General features: G+C 55.5%; 1 protein-coding gene across 1 annotated transcript in view; it reads left to right on the top strand.

Moving 5' to 3' along the window:
• Positions 1-2,096: 2,096 nt before the first annotated feature.
• Positions 2,097-16,291, top strand: part of LOC119098278 (uncharacterized) — a 38,262-nt gene continuing 24,067 nt past the window's right edge. Inside the window, exons 1-13 of the mRNA XM_037221199.1 lie at positions 2,097-2,120; positions 2,902-3,076; positions 3,724-3,890; positions 4,380-4,505; positions 6,866-7,042; positions 7,588-7,782; positions 8,970-9,173; positions 9,435-9,656; positions 10,310-10,420; positions 10,771-11,112; positions 11,404-11,548; positions 12,303-12,460; positions 13,179-13,284. Coding sequence (XP_037077094.1) covers positions 2,097-2,120; positions 2,902-3,076; positions 3,724-3,890; positions 4,380-4,505; positions 6,866-7,042; positions 7,588-7,782; positions 8,970-9,173; positions 9,435-9,656; positions 10,310-10,420; positions 10,771-11,112; positions 11,404-11,548; positions 12,303-12,460; positions 13,179-13,284 — 2,152 coding nt within the window. The remainder of the gene's footprint in view (positions 2,121-2,901; positions 3,077-3,723; positions 3,891-4,379; positions 4,506-6,865; positions 7,043-7,587; positions 7,783-8,969; positions 9,174-9,434; positions 9,657-10,309; positions 10,421-10,770; positions 11,113-11,403; positions 11,549-12,302; positions 12,461-13,178; positions 13,285-16,291) is intronic.

Raw genomic sequence — 16,291 nt, 5'->3', positions numbered from 1 at the left:
TCGCCATAAGTGTTTGCGTAAGATAGAGAAGCTTGAAACATTGAAACGCAAGTCAAAGGGCTAATGGATGGCTGATCTTACCCGAAATAAGGCAGTCAGAGGTTTGGTGGTGAAAGAAATAATATTAGCTGGACGGCAAAAGACATGTTTAATATGAGCCTTATAAATGATCATGGACACATTTCAATGCGGGGATGTAGATTCCCTCACGTTTTGTTTTACTGTGCTGGAAAATCACGCAGGAATCTAGTGAAAACCATCATACTGAAGGACAGGCACATCAACGACTGGCTTGCGTTACCTCATGTCAATATTATATACATCACAAACTTTTCCCTTACAATTTAACATCCAGTGATATCCCGTACCGATCTGGAGATGTGCATGCATTGCTTTCTGCGGCAATACATTGTCATGTACCAGTTACTAGCACTTGTGCAGGTACAGAAATATATTGCGATTCACTTTTCTGTCTGATTATGCATATTTTACGCCTATAGCCAACAAAGAACCATGTAATCGGGAGCGTCCGAACATGATAGATAAAGTGGTTGGCTGTTCACTAATAGATGTGCCCCGTCTTGCCATTCTTCGACACGAATACAATGCAGAGGTGCTGATGCACTTAACCACCACATTTGACTCGCAGACGAATATACCCACGTAAATTAACGGCTGTATCATGCTCCCATTTACACACGTTTAAGAGTTGGCATCGACTCGCGGCACCGACGGCCACATGCGCCTTCAGTGGCTCGCAGCCGTGAGCCCCGGATATGACCCGACGACGCAGGCATCGATCGGCAGCGCACCTCCCCCTTCCCGGGGGAGAATCCTATAAATAACGTATTAGCAGGGAGGTGGACCCCGTGTTTTGTCTTTGTTTGTTTTTTGCGAGCCGCTCGTGAAGTTTCCTGAATGCTGGCTGTTGCGTCCAAGAACACTGGCTGGAAGTGAAGACGTATGTTGGATCAAACTGACTGAAAACGTCAATAGTCAGGCCACCACTGACTAGAACGGCGTTGGCCGGCCGCGCAAAATGGTTACGAGACTTTGCGCTGCTTAAAAGACGATTGCGGAGACCTTCACGTCGTGTGTCGTTGTAATATGGTCACTAACGGCAATTATGAGCCTAGTAATGCTGAAACTGATGTGTGTCACTGACGAATGGGCGTTTACGGTGCCACTGGCGTATGCTGCAATCCACGATCCAAATATGGTGTTGAAATGTCGTTCGTGCATATAGAGCGGAATGCAGTACAAGCGCGTCGCATTTACGTCGGGCTTATAATTTAGCTGTCGATAGTTGAAACCTTGGTAGCACTGAAGCTCCTTTTCAACTGCGAACTACATGTGAAACGTCCTAATGCATCGCAAGCAGCATAACAATTATCCCAGTAACCATCCTTCTATGATTTGTTATTATCTTCTGTATTGCTTCTGAGATTCGCGGCCAAATACAACTCGCACGCAAGCGCCATGTCATTGGGGTCACACAGCATGGGTGATGACGTCATGCGGTGACGCATGTTCCGCCGTTGACCTTAGCTACCTCATAAACAGCTCTCCATAGGCGAAGGCCCCCTCATTAACTCAGGCGATCGCTCCCAATTATGGCTAGACAAGCATCAAAACCATTCGCGAGAATCAGACCATGACCTACTGACCCATACGGACCAGCGGGCTGTTTTCCAGCGCCGTTAGCATTCAAAGATACTCATATAGATACTCACGAGTATCTATATGACTGGACATTATCGCTTAATTGTTAAGCGTTGATTTATGTTTGGAGAAAAGAAGCTCTGTACTTTCGAACTGACATCTGGTTTTATATTCCATCGATAGATGTCTTCTGGTTCTATATGCCATCAGGGATCGATGCGTCTTGAGACACGTATGTGTGGCTTGAGACGCATTCGATCCTGATCATGAACGACGCAACTTGGAATAGTCAACAGGTAATTTACCAGGAGGTGCTAACCGCACGAAGCTACCAAGCAGCCAGAGGAAATGTTGTCAGTGCAATGGACATTGGAAGGCATTGGTGATCTGATACTTGCTACGATGAGCATTGCCTTGAGACGCCGATTAGTATGATGATATTTCCCAATGGCTGCTTGGTACGTTCGTTTAGGCACCACCTCCTGGAATATAGAAGGTCGTTTTTCAACACGAGAAATCATAATGCCGAAAAATGGGGCTTCACGCTTGTTTTGATGATATAGAACCTACTTGTATTAAGCATAACCTCCTTACGACTTTTAACATTTCATTTATTTTTATCGTGCTTGCTGGTTAGCTCAGAGCACATTCAGGTGATAAGGCTGTGGAATTAGCCTCGTATTAAGCTGTAACACAATTATTTGAAGCAATGCGTACATTCCAGTTAGACCAAAGAACAGGTGCTCATCATATCGGTCTTCGTATCACTGAATCCCTAACCCTACATCGGTCACGTTCAAAACACGCCTGTTCCGTTGCCTGTCCGTACCGCGCTGCTACGTAACTCTTACAGATAGCTTCCGCTTCCTGTCCAAACCAGTCGTGTCCCTGCTCTGCGACCGCGCCCCTGAGACTGCACCCTGTGAAAGCACCCTTACGACTGTACCGCTGCGCTCTACCCCTGTGACTTCACCCCTGTGACCGCACCCCTGTGAGGGCACCCCTGTGAGTGCACCCCTGTGGCTGCACCCTTGCGACCGCTCCCTGTGACTGCAGCCCTACGACTGCACCGCTATAACTGCACTCCTGTGTCACGGAGTGCAGTCACAGGTCACCGCTGCGCCGCTGACCGTACCCGGCTCCGGCAGGACGGGCGGACCGGCGCTGCACCTGAGCGCGGCTGCGCCCGACGCGCGCGCCACCTACGACCTGCTCGTGCGTGCCGGCGCGGACGCGAAGACGCGGGACCGGCGCGGTCGACCTGCCCAGTACTACCTGGAGCACCCGGACGACCTGGCGCTGCCCACCAAGGCAGAGCCGACCCGGAACCGACAGCGGCAGCGCCGCACGCCGCCGAAGGACCACGTGCGCCAGAGAAAACGCGGCGACAGTGGCGCCACCGCCGCCGCCAAGCGTGAGTTCGCCGACGTCCGTCGGACGGCGCTACAGTCGCTGCTGGGAGGGTCTCTGCCGTCGAAGCGGTGGCATGTGCGGAGACGAGCGAGCGGTTGTACAGATGCTTGCGAGTGTTCCTACGTGGGGGATGATTCACTCGCAGTGTCTACGCAGCGTAGTGCGACAGGCAGCGTGTCGTCTACGCAGTTGCATTTTTATGCGCCAACGCTCATGTACCATGTGTGGTTGATGCCATGGGAACCGCATCGATTGACTGAATGTTTCCTGGGGACGACCGCTTTCCCATTGATTTAACAAGAAACCCTAAGGTGGTGGAACAAACTCCTTGCAGAGCTCAGTCCGTTATGTCCACCATGTCCAAAGCATAATGCAAACACCGACTGATCTAGAGAGCAGACTACGGTAGTCAATACCGCTCTCAGTCAGCCCAGGACGGCGCCAACTGATATCTGTCACACCCGGTTGAGCCTGCCGAACCCCGTCAACCCCTGTCACCATGCTCGTACCCAGTGCCGATCATGGCCCGTCCTGTCACCCCTCCTCCACCCAGCCGAACCGGCCGACCCCCATCGACCACTGTCACCCCGATCGTACCCAGCGCCGACCTTGTCGCCCCCGGCCGAACCGCCGTGCCCCCGCCGTCAGCCGGCGGAGCACCCGTGCCGCACGCCAGCATCCGCATCTGGATTCATGACCGTGACATGGACAAGCTGGAGAAGGTGGTGATCGACGGCCACGGCGAGCAGCTGCTGAACGAGACGGCCGGCTCGGCGCGGGTCAACAAGTTCCTGGTGGCCGTCCGACCGATGATGGTGGGTCTTACCCAGGCTCGGGGCAGCCGCGTCAGAGTGCGGTGCCGGTTCTGGTCGGAACAGGGCTGATTGATGTTTCGTGTTGGGAAAGCCATCGTCGCGAACGGAGCACCAAACCGTTCCAACGCTTTTGATACAGTAGATGCGCTACAGCTGACGCTGAGGCAATGATAAAGGAAAAATTGTTTGTTTGTTTGCGCACATATAACACGTGTGATAGAAGACTGTTTAATGCTTCCGAAAGATCTGAGATATGCTGACAGATGAGTTATTACGTTCAACCCTGTATGCATTCGAAAAAGATGAGCCTTTACCCTTCTCGGCAAATATGGGACGCAATTCGTGTTCTACACTACCATCTCTGCTCTAAATGGTGTGATCCTCAGCTATTCTGTTCTACACTACAGATTCAGAGGCAGCAAATCGAAAGTTCATGCGGTGTATTTTTTGTCCCCACTTTACCTTCTCACAACCGATTTACGCACACAGATTCGGATCCGCGAGCTGCATTCATCGGCCATCAACGATGACCTTGACAAGGTCGAGGCCATGACCGAGGGTCAAAAGAACTTACTGACATCCAAAGACCGGCGAGGACTTACCATTCTGCATAAGGTGTGTGCCCATTTCAAAACCTGACCTCATGTGCTAGTGACAAGGGCTCAGCCCATTCAGCTAGTTCGCTAATCGTTTCCTGCTTGCCTTGCTTACCCTGCGCGAAGAGGCGGCATCGTTGGAATCGGCACAGCACGGCCTCAAGCCACAATACATTAATGACAGCTCAATGATGCACAGTGTGTCTAAATAAGTTTTTTTTTTTTGCTTACTTTTGGTGCCAGTGTCCATTTTCAGTCACCTAGGCATAATGGTGTCATATAAATCGCTGCTCCGGCGGTACGGCATGCTTTCTCAACCGCTTGGCATTTGCACACCTTGTTTGTCCTTGCATACACGAAAGGTGTCCTCATGCTAGCTGCCAAACATGCCAGCCTCTCGCGCGCTGTGCTGACGTTAGTACCGGAGGCGGGGGGCGGGGGGCGGGGGGGGGGGGCACGGGGAGAGAGATTAATGTTGTGGATTGTCACGAAAGTTGACCCCGCCGCGAGCCCCAACCTGGCGGCGATCCATGCAGCCGTCTGTCCTGAACGTCTGCCCAAGCAGTGCGCACGGACACGCGGTCGTACCCTCCTTTGGGTGTTTTCAAGCGGCTTCGGCTTGTTGCACCACGCGAAGAAGTGATGCCGTCGAGTTCCCGTTTACGTGGCGGTGCCAAGAGTGGACGCCGCTGGCGTCGGTAGCGCAGCCACAAACGACGTAACGTTCCTCATGTCTCAACAGCATGAAGTGGATCTCAGCTATCGCTGTTCATACATTCATGGGTCGCTCAGACAGATTGTCCAGGAAACGCTGTTTCACGGACCCATGACTTGAATCGATGTCGTTTAGTTTTAGCTTAGTCAGGTGGTGGCTCTCCTTTGCTCTGCCTGCGCGAAGAACATGTTGACTTGCAAGTTCATGATGCACAGTGTTGGGTGATGAGTTATTCTAAGCTTTCAACGCTTGCTCAGGGGGCAGTCCCCGGAGTGCGTTGACGCTGTACTCAGGGCTGTAGATTTGCATTATTTTGTGAGGGGCCCGGTTGGTTGTGGCTATGTATGTGCTTGTTGGTTGTCGGTTTGCGCTTCGAACATGGTTTTCTACATATATTACAAACAAATAGTTTGTCACATGAAATCTATGCCCGTTTGTGCTGTCTGGTTGACTGCAGTCAAAGTTTATTTTCCTTGGGTATATTGTACTGACCAAGACTACCGTGACATAAACGAAGCACTACAAATGGAAATTGCCGCTAGTCAAGTTGCAGTTGCTAAAGTAGCTGGTAAATACTCATTTGGTGGCGGCCAGGCTAACGGACGATCGGCTAGGCCGCCAATTATCTACAAAATGGACGCTCTCTGGTGATGTCCATTCTTGCTCCTCCAGCTTTGAGGCATGCTTTCGACGGCTCGGTCTTTGAAAACATGGTTGATCCTACATGTATACGAAAAGCGTCCCTGCTATGTGCTAAAACATATAGACCACTTCGTGCGCGCCGCAACCGGCATCAGTATCAGACGGGCGTGAATTTTTGTCATGGATCGTCACGAATGTTGACACAGTCCTATGTGCGAGTTTCACAGCAATCCGTGCCACCGCTGGTGCTGTCCATCTGGCTAAAAATACGGAACGCACAGACACATGCCGCAACTTTAATGTATTAGCTACAGCGATTGACAACATCTTAGTACGAAGCGTAGACCTTTACAGCCTTCACTGCCACCGAAATAAGAGGCTTGAGTGACGAAAAAAGCGACAGACCTGAGACGTTGTATCCTCGTAGGTAATGTCTTTACATTGTGCTTCGAATAATCGTGCATCACACCTGAATAGCAGCGGCAGTGGTGTATTGCAATACGTTGTTACATTACTTTCATGCGCAGGTTATGTTCGTTAAGGTCTACGTAGTGAAGGCATCTAAGAGGATATGCCATCCATGCAAAATGCTAGCTTTCACAAGTGGTTTCTTGCCATTGGCTTCTTTCTCCTGGGATGCGGATGCACCTGGTCATTTCAGAATCAAGTTGATACAGCCACGGATCACTGCACAGGCTTTCCCTGAAGCTTTTCTGTGCCGAGTCTCGTCAGTTATTTACACGTGCTTCCCACACCGCTTAGCCAATCCCTTGAAAAGTCAGCTACAACCTTTTCACGGCTTCTGTTTTCCACATTGTGAGAGTGACGGTAGTTTACTAGTGTCCACCTCACTGTTTGAGCTAGTCAGGTCTCTAAACGTGTTCGGCCGTGGGAGGAGGGTCGGAACTTTATCCTGCTCGTTCCGGTGCCTGATATGGCAGTCCTGATCAGCTCGTTGCGGCGCCTGATCTGACGTCCTGATCTGCTCGTTCCGGCGCCTGATCTGACGTCCTGGCCGACAGGCGGCGGCGCTGGGTCACGAGAGTGTGGTGCAGTACATGCTGTCCACGGTGCGGGACCTGAAGAACGAGCCCGACAACGACGGCCGCACGCCGCTCTTCTACGCCGCCGTCAGCAAGGAGAGCAGCATCTACGACATGCTGGTCAGGGCCGGTGCCGACGCCAGCCTCCAGGACAAGGTGAGGGGCTCGTCGCGGGACGGAGGCAGGCGGCGTGGAGGCAGGATCGTGGAAGGCCGCTGATGTTTGCGGGGGGGGGGGGGGGCAAGGGACCGTCCCACCTCGTGGCCGAATGGCAAGAGTAAAATCCGCGTCCAATTGTGCTGTGGTTGAGTCGTGAAGCACGTACACTGTTTCATTTGTTGTTACCTGACGGCCAGAGGGGGCGCGGAGCAGCCGTGCGCGCTCCCAGGCACCAAACTGACACGGGACGCGCTATACAGCCGGAAACAATACTCTCAATAGAATTGGTTCGCGAGACTTGGGTGATTCTGCGGACACACGAAAAGCCTTTACCTGTGGTGCTTGTCGGTACTCCGAGACAAAACCTATTTAAGCCAACCGCCGGCGGAGCAATTTTCGCATCTCGTTACGCTCGTAACAGCCTGTCGTCAGCGCACCATGCATTCCAAAACCCATACTTCACGAAGGAATTAATGATGCGTACATACACACGTAGGGCATCCTGCAGGAAGCTAATGCTCGCTTCTTCGCTCCTTCCTCAGCGGAACAAAACGGCCGACCACTACCGGAAGCACCCGCAGGAGCTGCCCATCCAGCATGTTTACCAGCTGCCGGACGCGCCGCGCAACTCGAGCGACAACCTGGGTGTGCCGGAAGCGGCCGGCAGGCGGCGCTCGCTGAGCACCGACCGACACCAGGGCGGCGGTGGCAAACGGTCCAACAGCCGCCGAGACCGGGTAAGGATACGTGCCCGAGAAGGCGGGAGAGGTCGAACAGCTGCCGAGACTAGGTAAGGACTCGTGCCACAGAGAGAGGGGGGAGGGGGAGCGCCGAACAGCCGCCGAGAGGGATAGAGGACGCGTGCCGGGGAGGGGGGGGGGGGGTCGAACAGCTGCCGGGACCAGGTAAGGACTCATGCCAGAGAGAGGAGGGGGTGGGGGCCAGACAGCCATGGGGAGCGGGTGAGGAAACGCGCAAGGCAGGAGCGGAGGCGCAGAGACAGGCTGAAGTCGCAGACAGTCGCAGAGACAGGCTGAAGGCAGGAAACAGAGGAGCATTAGGGGTCGGACAGCCGCAGAGACAGGGTGGTGAGAGCAGATGAGACGGAGAGGGGGCCACAGATCCAGATCCGGATCCGGAGCCACAGATCCACTGGCCGCCCGGACTGGGTGAGTATCTAGGACGGAGTCCGGAAAGGGGAAAATGATTGAAGAGACGTTACCAGACAGATAACCGCTTCCAGGCGTCCATTCCAGTTAGGACAGGGCTTAAGTGACCGCAGGTGACTGCAACATCGGAGCAAACGCTTACCAACAGATTGAGATGGGAAGGACGGGATTCAGTGATTGTAGCAGATTGATTCAGTAGTTGTATGGATGGGAGAGTTAGAGGAGAGTACGTCGCGTAAAACGCGGATGCGTCGATGGACCGCATGTTTACCGTGTACGTGCACCGCAGAGGCACAGGCCCCCTCAGTGACGGAAATCAAAGCCCATGCTTTGTAATAAGCGGCTGAAAGGACGTTGCTGTTCACTACACTTCGTTTGAAGGGCATTTGACTTCCGCTCTAATGCATCTGTTCTCCGTATGAAATGCATTCTGTTATCAGCGATTCACAATGCCTGTTGACACGAGAAGATAAACGTAGTCGCAGCCACGTTGCCCGGAATGTGCCAGCAATCTGTACTAGGCATCCTATCTTGGATCGATATGTAAATAAGACCAGCTACAAAACGCACCCAGATCGAATATGCATGTCGATTCACCCATATAAATCGCAGGTAGGGCAGCTCAGGCCCGGCCTGGGAGGCCAGCCCATCCCGTCAGTTGCAACAGACCCAGTCCATAGACTCAGGCGGGCCGGCGGGCCGCCGCAGCTGTGCCCGCCGTGTCCGCTCCACGCCTGACCGGCCCACCACACCAGGAGTCCACCACGTCCGAGCCGCCGCCCAGCCCGCGGCTCGACGAGAAGGACGTGACCTCGGCTCAGATCGACACCTGGATCCGCCAAGGCGACCTGGAGAAGCTGGAGCAGGTGCTGGTCGACGGGCACGGCGACAGTCTGCGCGGCAAAACGGCCTGGAACGAGCAGGCGCGAGGTATTCTCAAGGCGGCACCCGCCTTCATGGTGAGTGAGGGGCAGCATCAGCATCGCTGCCTCCGCGCTGTAACGTCCGTAGGCCGAGGAGACACGCCCCTGCACTGGAGCAGCGCATGGCCTGAGCTCCATCCCCACCCACCAGCCAGCGGGGCCGCCGGTCATGCGCCGGGGCTGCCGCGTCAGCGACTGCATGTATCAACCGTCCTGCTGGTGTCGCACGCTGCCGCCGATCCGGCCCGCCCCCGTCCCCTCCGTCACCGCAGCGCCGCCTCTCCCCGCCGCCCGCAGGAGCAGATCGCGGCCATACACATCGCGGCGGCACGCGGCGATGTGGCCGAGGTCAAGGAACTGGCGCGCATCAAGGGCCCCCACTCGAAGTCCGCCAAGCTGGTGCAGTCGCTAGACGAGCAGGGCCGGCTGCCGCTACACCTGGCCGCCTGGTACGGGCACACGCCCGTCATCCAGTTTTTGACCGAGCGCTACCCGGCCGGCGTGCATATCCTGGACAAGGTGAGTACGACGGGAGGAGGGGATAATCTGCCACGTGCACATTTGTCTGGTGGTGAGATATCCGCGAGACAAGCATGTCACATGTCCAATGAATATTAAATGTCAATAAAAGTACACATGACCAGCACACAAAGCACACGCAGCCATCACGTGCTGCGTTCCTCGTGCTTCACTCAAATTCACTTTTTTAGATGTATCCGTCACCTTCGTTTCACATTTATACTGGTCTAAAATGCTGGCGACACAATTCAAACCGACTTAGTTGTGGTAATCTATTTAGGAAGAATGAGCGCTAGCGGTACCGGGGCTTCGCAACTGGCAGCAGGCTTCAGCGTGTTTCACTGACGTCATGCACTCATTTATTCAAGAAGAAGGAATGTTTCACGGGGCAGTGACGTATCACAGCCGACAGCAGGGTTCAGCGTGTTTCACTGACGTCATGCATTCGCTTATTCAAGAAGGAAGAGTGCTTCACGGGGCATTGACGCACCGCAACCGACAGCAGGCCTTAGCGTGTTCCGGACTCACTTATTTAAGAATCAGGAGTGCTTCATGAGGCAGTGATGTATTGCAACCAGTGGCAGACGTTAGTATATCAACTTATTAGTTAGTTAGTATATCAACTTTAACTTTTTTTTGTCACGCTCGTTCAGGACTCGCGGGCGCCTCAGCATTATGCGGCCATGGCCAGCGATTCTAAGAAGGCCAAGAAGAACTACAACTACTTGATTGAAAAGGGTGGCAACGATAATGTGAAGGATTTGGTGAGTCCAGAGCACTGTCGGTTTTGGCTGCTCAAATGAAATTATACTCATCACTTGGACGAGCCAAGAAGAGAAGGTGGCTGGATGAGTGTGAAATGGAATCGTCCCCTAGAGAGCATGAGAATATTGATTATGTCACTCACTTTAAGAGCTGGCGTCGTTTTCCAGCTCCGTATGAACCGAGTCCCTCTCTCCCGACTCCGTGTAAGACTGTCCGTTCAGCCAGCAGTCGCCTGATCAGATCTCACACCTGAGAGACGGCAGATGACGGACGGGCAGAGCCGTATTCCCGGATCCGTTCCGAGAGCAGCTCAGACGATCCCCTGACGGTCCCCTCCGGGCGTCGGCAGCGCGGCAACACCGCCAGCTACTACCTGACCAACCCAGCGGACGAGTCCCGGCCGCCAACGCCCGAGAAGGGCGCTAAACTTCGGGAACGGAACAGGACCCAGGACCGCGGCCGGGACCAGGACCATGACCGGGACCGGGACCGGGACCAGGACGGGGGCCGGCGGTCGCGCGGGCAGTCACGCCACTCGCCGCGGCGAGGCAGCGACCGCGGAGAGGACGCGGACATCGATATGGACACGGTGGAGAGGATGCTGCTCACCGGTCGAGGCGAAGAGCTCAAGGGCGCCCGGTCAAAGGATCCTGATGTGCAGGAGCTGCTGGACTCTGTGCCGTATATCCTGGTACGTCCCACCGTCATAGGCTGCTTGTGTTTGCTCTTGGGGCGGTCTGGCGGGTTTGCCATGTGTCATGTTTGCTATCCATAGCAAACTGGCAACCAAAAACTCCACATTCGCACAAATTTTGACAACGGTCAAGTACAGTACTTCTGTGGAGCTCATTTGAACGACAGGTCAATCAGGTATTTGCCCTACCGTAAAGGCATGGCGTCAGTTTCCACCAACTCCGCTGAAAAGTCTCAACGAACGCCAACCCACTCTGGTGATAGATCTTCAAAGCTTAACTTTTTACAGGGCAAGATAGAGAGCGCGCACCGCGCGGCGGAGAGTGGCGAGACCCGCGACGTGCAGGCGCAGCTGGACCGCAGGAAGCTGGCCGGCTCGACGCTCAAGGATGGCGCCAATCCGCTGCACCGGGCCGCGTTCATGGGACACGCCGGTCAGTGAGATGTTCGGGGGACACGCCGGTCAGTGGGATGTTCGGGGGACACGTCGGTCAGTGAGATGTTCGGGGGACACGCCGGCCAGTGAGATGTTCGGGGGACACGCCGGCCAGTGAGATGTTCGGGGGACACGCCGGTCAGTGAGATGTTCGGGGGACACGCCGGCTAGTGAGATGTTCGGGGTTCGTTCATGGGACACGCCGGTCAGTGAGATGTTCGGGGGTGGTCGCTCATGGGACACGCCGGTCATTAAGATGTTCGGGGGTCATTCATGGGACATGCCGGTTAGTGAGATGCTCATGGGACACGCCGGTCAGTGAGATGTTCGGGGAGACGGCAGTTTGTGGAGCCTTCAGTGGTCGCGCCGGGCAGTAACGCGCACTTAATACCATCCATAAAACGACTCAGAAGAGAGTTGACAGTAGGCGGTGAAATATTCAGGGATCGAAATCAATGGAATTGCTCGGTTTTTGAGCCTCCTTCTGGGTGATGCATCTTCCACACCATTTCTGCGTCTATGCAAACCATGTATGCAAAGTATATATGCAATATATATATATATATATATATATATATATATATATATATATATATATATATATATATATTCTTTTGCGTTATTGCACTACTTTCGACTGTGTTCCAAACCGCAAAAGATAAGTTTTAACCAAGCACGAGACGTCGCTGAATGCGCCCAGCCCCGCTCCAGCACTACGGCACCAGTCACCTGCCCCCCCCCCCCCCCCCCAGGCGTTGTCCGCTACCTGGCGCAGAACTTCCCGGACACGATGGAGGCGGCGGACAGGAACGGCCGGACACCGCTGCATTACGCCGCCGGGAGCCGGGACGGCGGGCACTGCTACAAACTGCTGCAGAGAGCCGGCGCGCGCGAGGACGCCACGGACAAGGTCAGTCGGGGGTCACGTGTGTCACTGGGTCGTCGATGGCAGTTGTCTCGCGTCAGCGATCATAGCTAGCTGCATTAATGTGATTAGTCGTCTTACGGCGGCGATTTTCATCAGCTATCTTACGCCATTCTTTTACTATCTATTTTGCGCCAGCGCTTATTAGTTAGATTGCGTCATTAGTACAGGAGTTATTTTACGCCAGTGGTACCAGTTATCCCGCCCGTTGACATCAGGGTGGGGCCAGGAGTGCTGGGGTTTTGGGCGCATAGCTTGCAGTGACAGGCTTGCAGCGTGTAGGTCGCGTATAGCATGCAGTGACTTTGAACAAGGATCCAGCAGCGCTTGCTGCTCAGGTCGAACCCGCCTTGCTCGCTGTCCGGGTGCTTGTCGTGCGTGCCGCGCACCTACGCGCACTAGGTCGCGTGCCACGCATGGGGCCTGCGGCTGCGTCCGACGACACACCAAACCTCACTTTGCCTTGACCTACACCTCTTCAACAGTCTGATGGTAATGGCCGACAAACAGAAAACGTGAGAACTCGCCAGACTCCGCAGGGCGTTCGAATCAACCCAATGCATCAGGTTCCACCACGTTCGCCAGTGATCTCTGCTAACGAACATCCTTCCCATCCGAATGTCTGCATCAGTGTCACCAGCTGTCGCACCACCTCCCCGCCGACAGCACTGCCGCTGTGCCCACGCTGCTGTCGCGTTCACAGCGAGGCCGCGAGCCGCGGTACTACCTGGAGCACCGCGGCGCGCTCCGCTACACTTCCGTGGACCAGCAGACGGAGGACTACGCCGACTCCGAGGACGAGGCTGACGGTGAGTGAGCCGGCCTGGCCCGGCCCGGCCCAGCGGCCGCCGGCTGCCGGCCGTGCAGTGGGCCAGCCCCGGGGCCGGCGCGCGCTGCCTGGCTGATGATGATGCCGCAGTGCAACAGCCAGTTGTCCTCGACGCCGCCCCGCAGCTGAGCTCATGCTTGCTGGCTGTCGGGCTACAGATGTTGGCAGCAGGTGCTTAGACGAATGATGCGCGGGGATGACGTTTGCGGTGGACCTCGATGTGGCTGTATTGGCCCTTGTCTCTGGGGTTGACATTGTTGAAATATTTGCATTTGCTTTGTATGCAATGACTTATTCCGGACGTGGAAAGTGGAAGAGAGGTAACAACAGCCCATGCGTGGGTCACTGAAAACCTCGTGGGCTATCGTCTCCTGCCGAAGGCACCGCCATCTTGCTCTGCAGACTCCGACTGCCACGATCGCCAGATATTAAGAAAAAAACAGAGGCACCCGACGGTCACGATGATGACGTCATTGATGACGCTATTCCATCCATTACGCCATTGCATAAGCCCAGTAATCCACGTCGGATGGCTTAGAACAGGCCCACGACAGTTACAAACCTAGATGATGGCAAGTAAATAGACAAGAACATGGGCCGATGATGTGAGTGGTAGGATGTGAACGCTCTGCTAGCTAGTTTTTTTGTGAACATATCCTAGACACAATGAAATAAGATCTCACAAGAACTTGTAATCATTTAATTCCAGTGTGAGCCGATGGCACAGCAAACGTGGGTCACTGAAAACTGCCGAAGGGACAAGGCACAAGTGTTAACGCAAACCTGATTCTCAAGCCGAGTAGTACGCATACCATAACGCCGAACCGTTCGGAAGCCTCGAGTCATCCTACTGGATGAATTTGACGGCTGTGACGTCTCATGTTTCTAACGTGTTACTAGCACTAAATACGTTATGATCAGCAAAAAGCACAACCGAACTAGACGCCGCTTCGTTTCAAAGTGCGAGGAGACCTGACCTGACCTCTGTCTGCGTCGCCTGAGGTAGCAAACGATTGCGTGCGGACAGCCATCCTTCCCTGGATGCGAGGCGATCCTGCCAAAAACCCACCAAACAAAGCTTAGCATATAACTTTTCCGGGATCTACAGCGAGACAATTGAATATGGTATGAATACTGAGCAGTCAAAGCTGCTTAGAAAATGCAAAATATAGATAACGGAGTCGTTCACTGCAAATTACTATGGCCGCAGTTGTTACCATTGTTTAACAGTGTGAAGCTGCCTGGATAACATTAACTAAGCCCAGCATCACTGTCTTACCCCAGCATTGCCGACCTGGCCCTGACCTGGTCCAGCACCGATTACCTGACCTAGCACCGCTGACTTGACCCAGTATCGCTGACCTGACCCAGCACTGTTGGCCTTTTCCAGCACCGCTGACCTCTCCCAGCAACGCTGACTGTCCCAGCACCGCTGACCTGACCCAGCATCGCTGACCTGTCCCAGCACCGCTGACTGTCCCAGCACTCCTGACCTGTCCCAGCACCGCTGACCTGACCTATTACCGCTGACCTGATCAGCACCGCTGACCTGATCCAGCACAGCTGACTGTCCCAGCACCGCTGACCGTCCCAGCACCGCTGACTTGTCCCAGCACCGCTGACCGGCCGCCGTTTTCAGCCGGAGCCGGCGCGAGCCACCGCAGTCCGGACCGGCTGGGCGCCGGCTCGCGGCTGGACGGGCGGCGCGCCAGCATGGACGAGCACGGCTCGCGCAGCGTCAGCCGCGCCTCAGCCGCGCCCGACATCGAGTTCACCGAGGACGCCAGCCGAGACGAGGTGGACGAGATCGAGCGCGCCTTCGAGACGCTGCAGCGCTCCTCGTCCAAGTCGCTGCTGCGCAAGCACCTGACGCGCGATGTGCTGGAGCAGGTGAAGCGGCGCCGCACGCGCCATGGCGCCACGCTGATGGATGTCATTCGCTCTGGCGTGGCCAACCTCGACTCGGGCGTGGGCGTGTACGCCCCGGATGGCGACGCGTACACCGTGTTCGCGCCTCTCTTCGACCCCATCATTGAGGAATACCACGCCGGCTTCGGGCCGGCCATGCGCCAGCCGTCCATCTCCTTCGGCCACCCGAAGCAGCTGCCCAAGGTGCTGGGAAACCTGTCGCGGCTGGGCAAGTACGTCATCAGCACGCGCATCCGAACGGCGCGCAGTCTGGAGCAGTTCCCACTGAACCCGCTGATGAACGAGCACGACTATCTGGACCTGGAGTCGGAGGTCAGCCAGGTGTTGAAGGACCTCAAGGGCGACCTCGCAGGTACTTACTACCCGCTGGACGGCATGAGTGCTAAGGACAAGAAGCAGCTCATCGACAACCACTTCCTCTTCAAAGAGGGCGACCGCTTCCTGCAGGCGGCCAACTGCGTCGCGCCATTGGCCCAAGGGCCGCGGCATCTTCCACAACGAAGCCAAGACGTTCCTCGTCTGGATCAACGAGGAGGACCACCTACGCGTCATCAGCATGGAGCAGGGCGGCAACGTGACCAGCGTGTACGCACGCCTCGTCACGGCCCTCGTCAACCTCGGCAAGCAGCTGCGGCTGCGGCGCGACCGCCGACTCGGCTCTGTCACATTCTGCCCGACCAACCTGGGCACGGCCATCCGCGCCTCGGTGCACATCCGGCTACCGCGGCTGGCGCGCAACCCGGCGCAGCTGGAGGCGGCGTGCGCGCGGCTCGGCCTGCAGGTGCGCGGCACGCACGGCGAGCACTCGGAGAGCGAGGAGGGCGTGTTCGACCTGAGCAACAAGCGCCGCCTGGGCCTCACTGAACTCGACGCTGTCACCGAGATGTACCGCGGCGTCTCGGAGATCATACAGATGGAGCGCGACGCCAAGAAGTAGTGGGCGCCGGACGGCGGGGTGCGGACTCTGGGCGGCTGTGGCGGCAGCGACGACCGGTACGCGTCGAATACCGACAACGGCACAGGCGCGGACTGTGGGTACCTAGGAGAGATGAATGGGG

The sequence above is a fragment of the Pollicipes pollicipes genome, unplaced genomic scaffold, assembly GCF_011947565.3.
Source record: "Pollicipes pollicipes isolate AB1234 unplaced genomic scaffold, Ppol_2.1 Scaffold_4740;HRSCAF=5597_pilon_pilon_pilon, whole genome shotgun sequence".
In the NCBI taxonomy this organism is placed as follows: Eukaryota; Metazoa; Arthropoda; class Thecostraca; order Pollicipedomorpha; family Pollicipedidae; genus Pollicipes; species Pollicipes pollicipes.
This window is presented reverse-complemented; position numbering and strand designations above follow the sequence as displayed.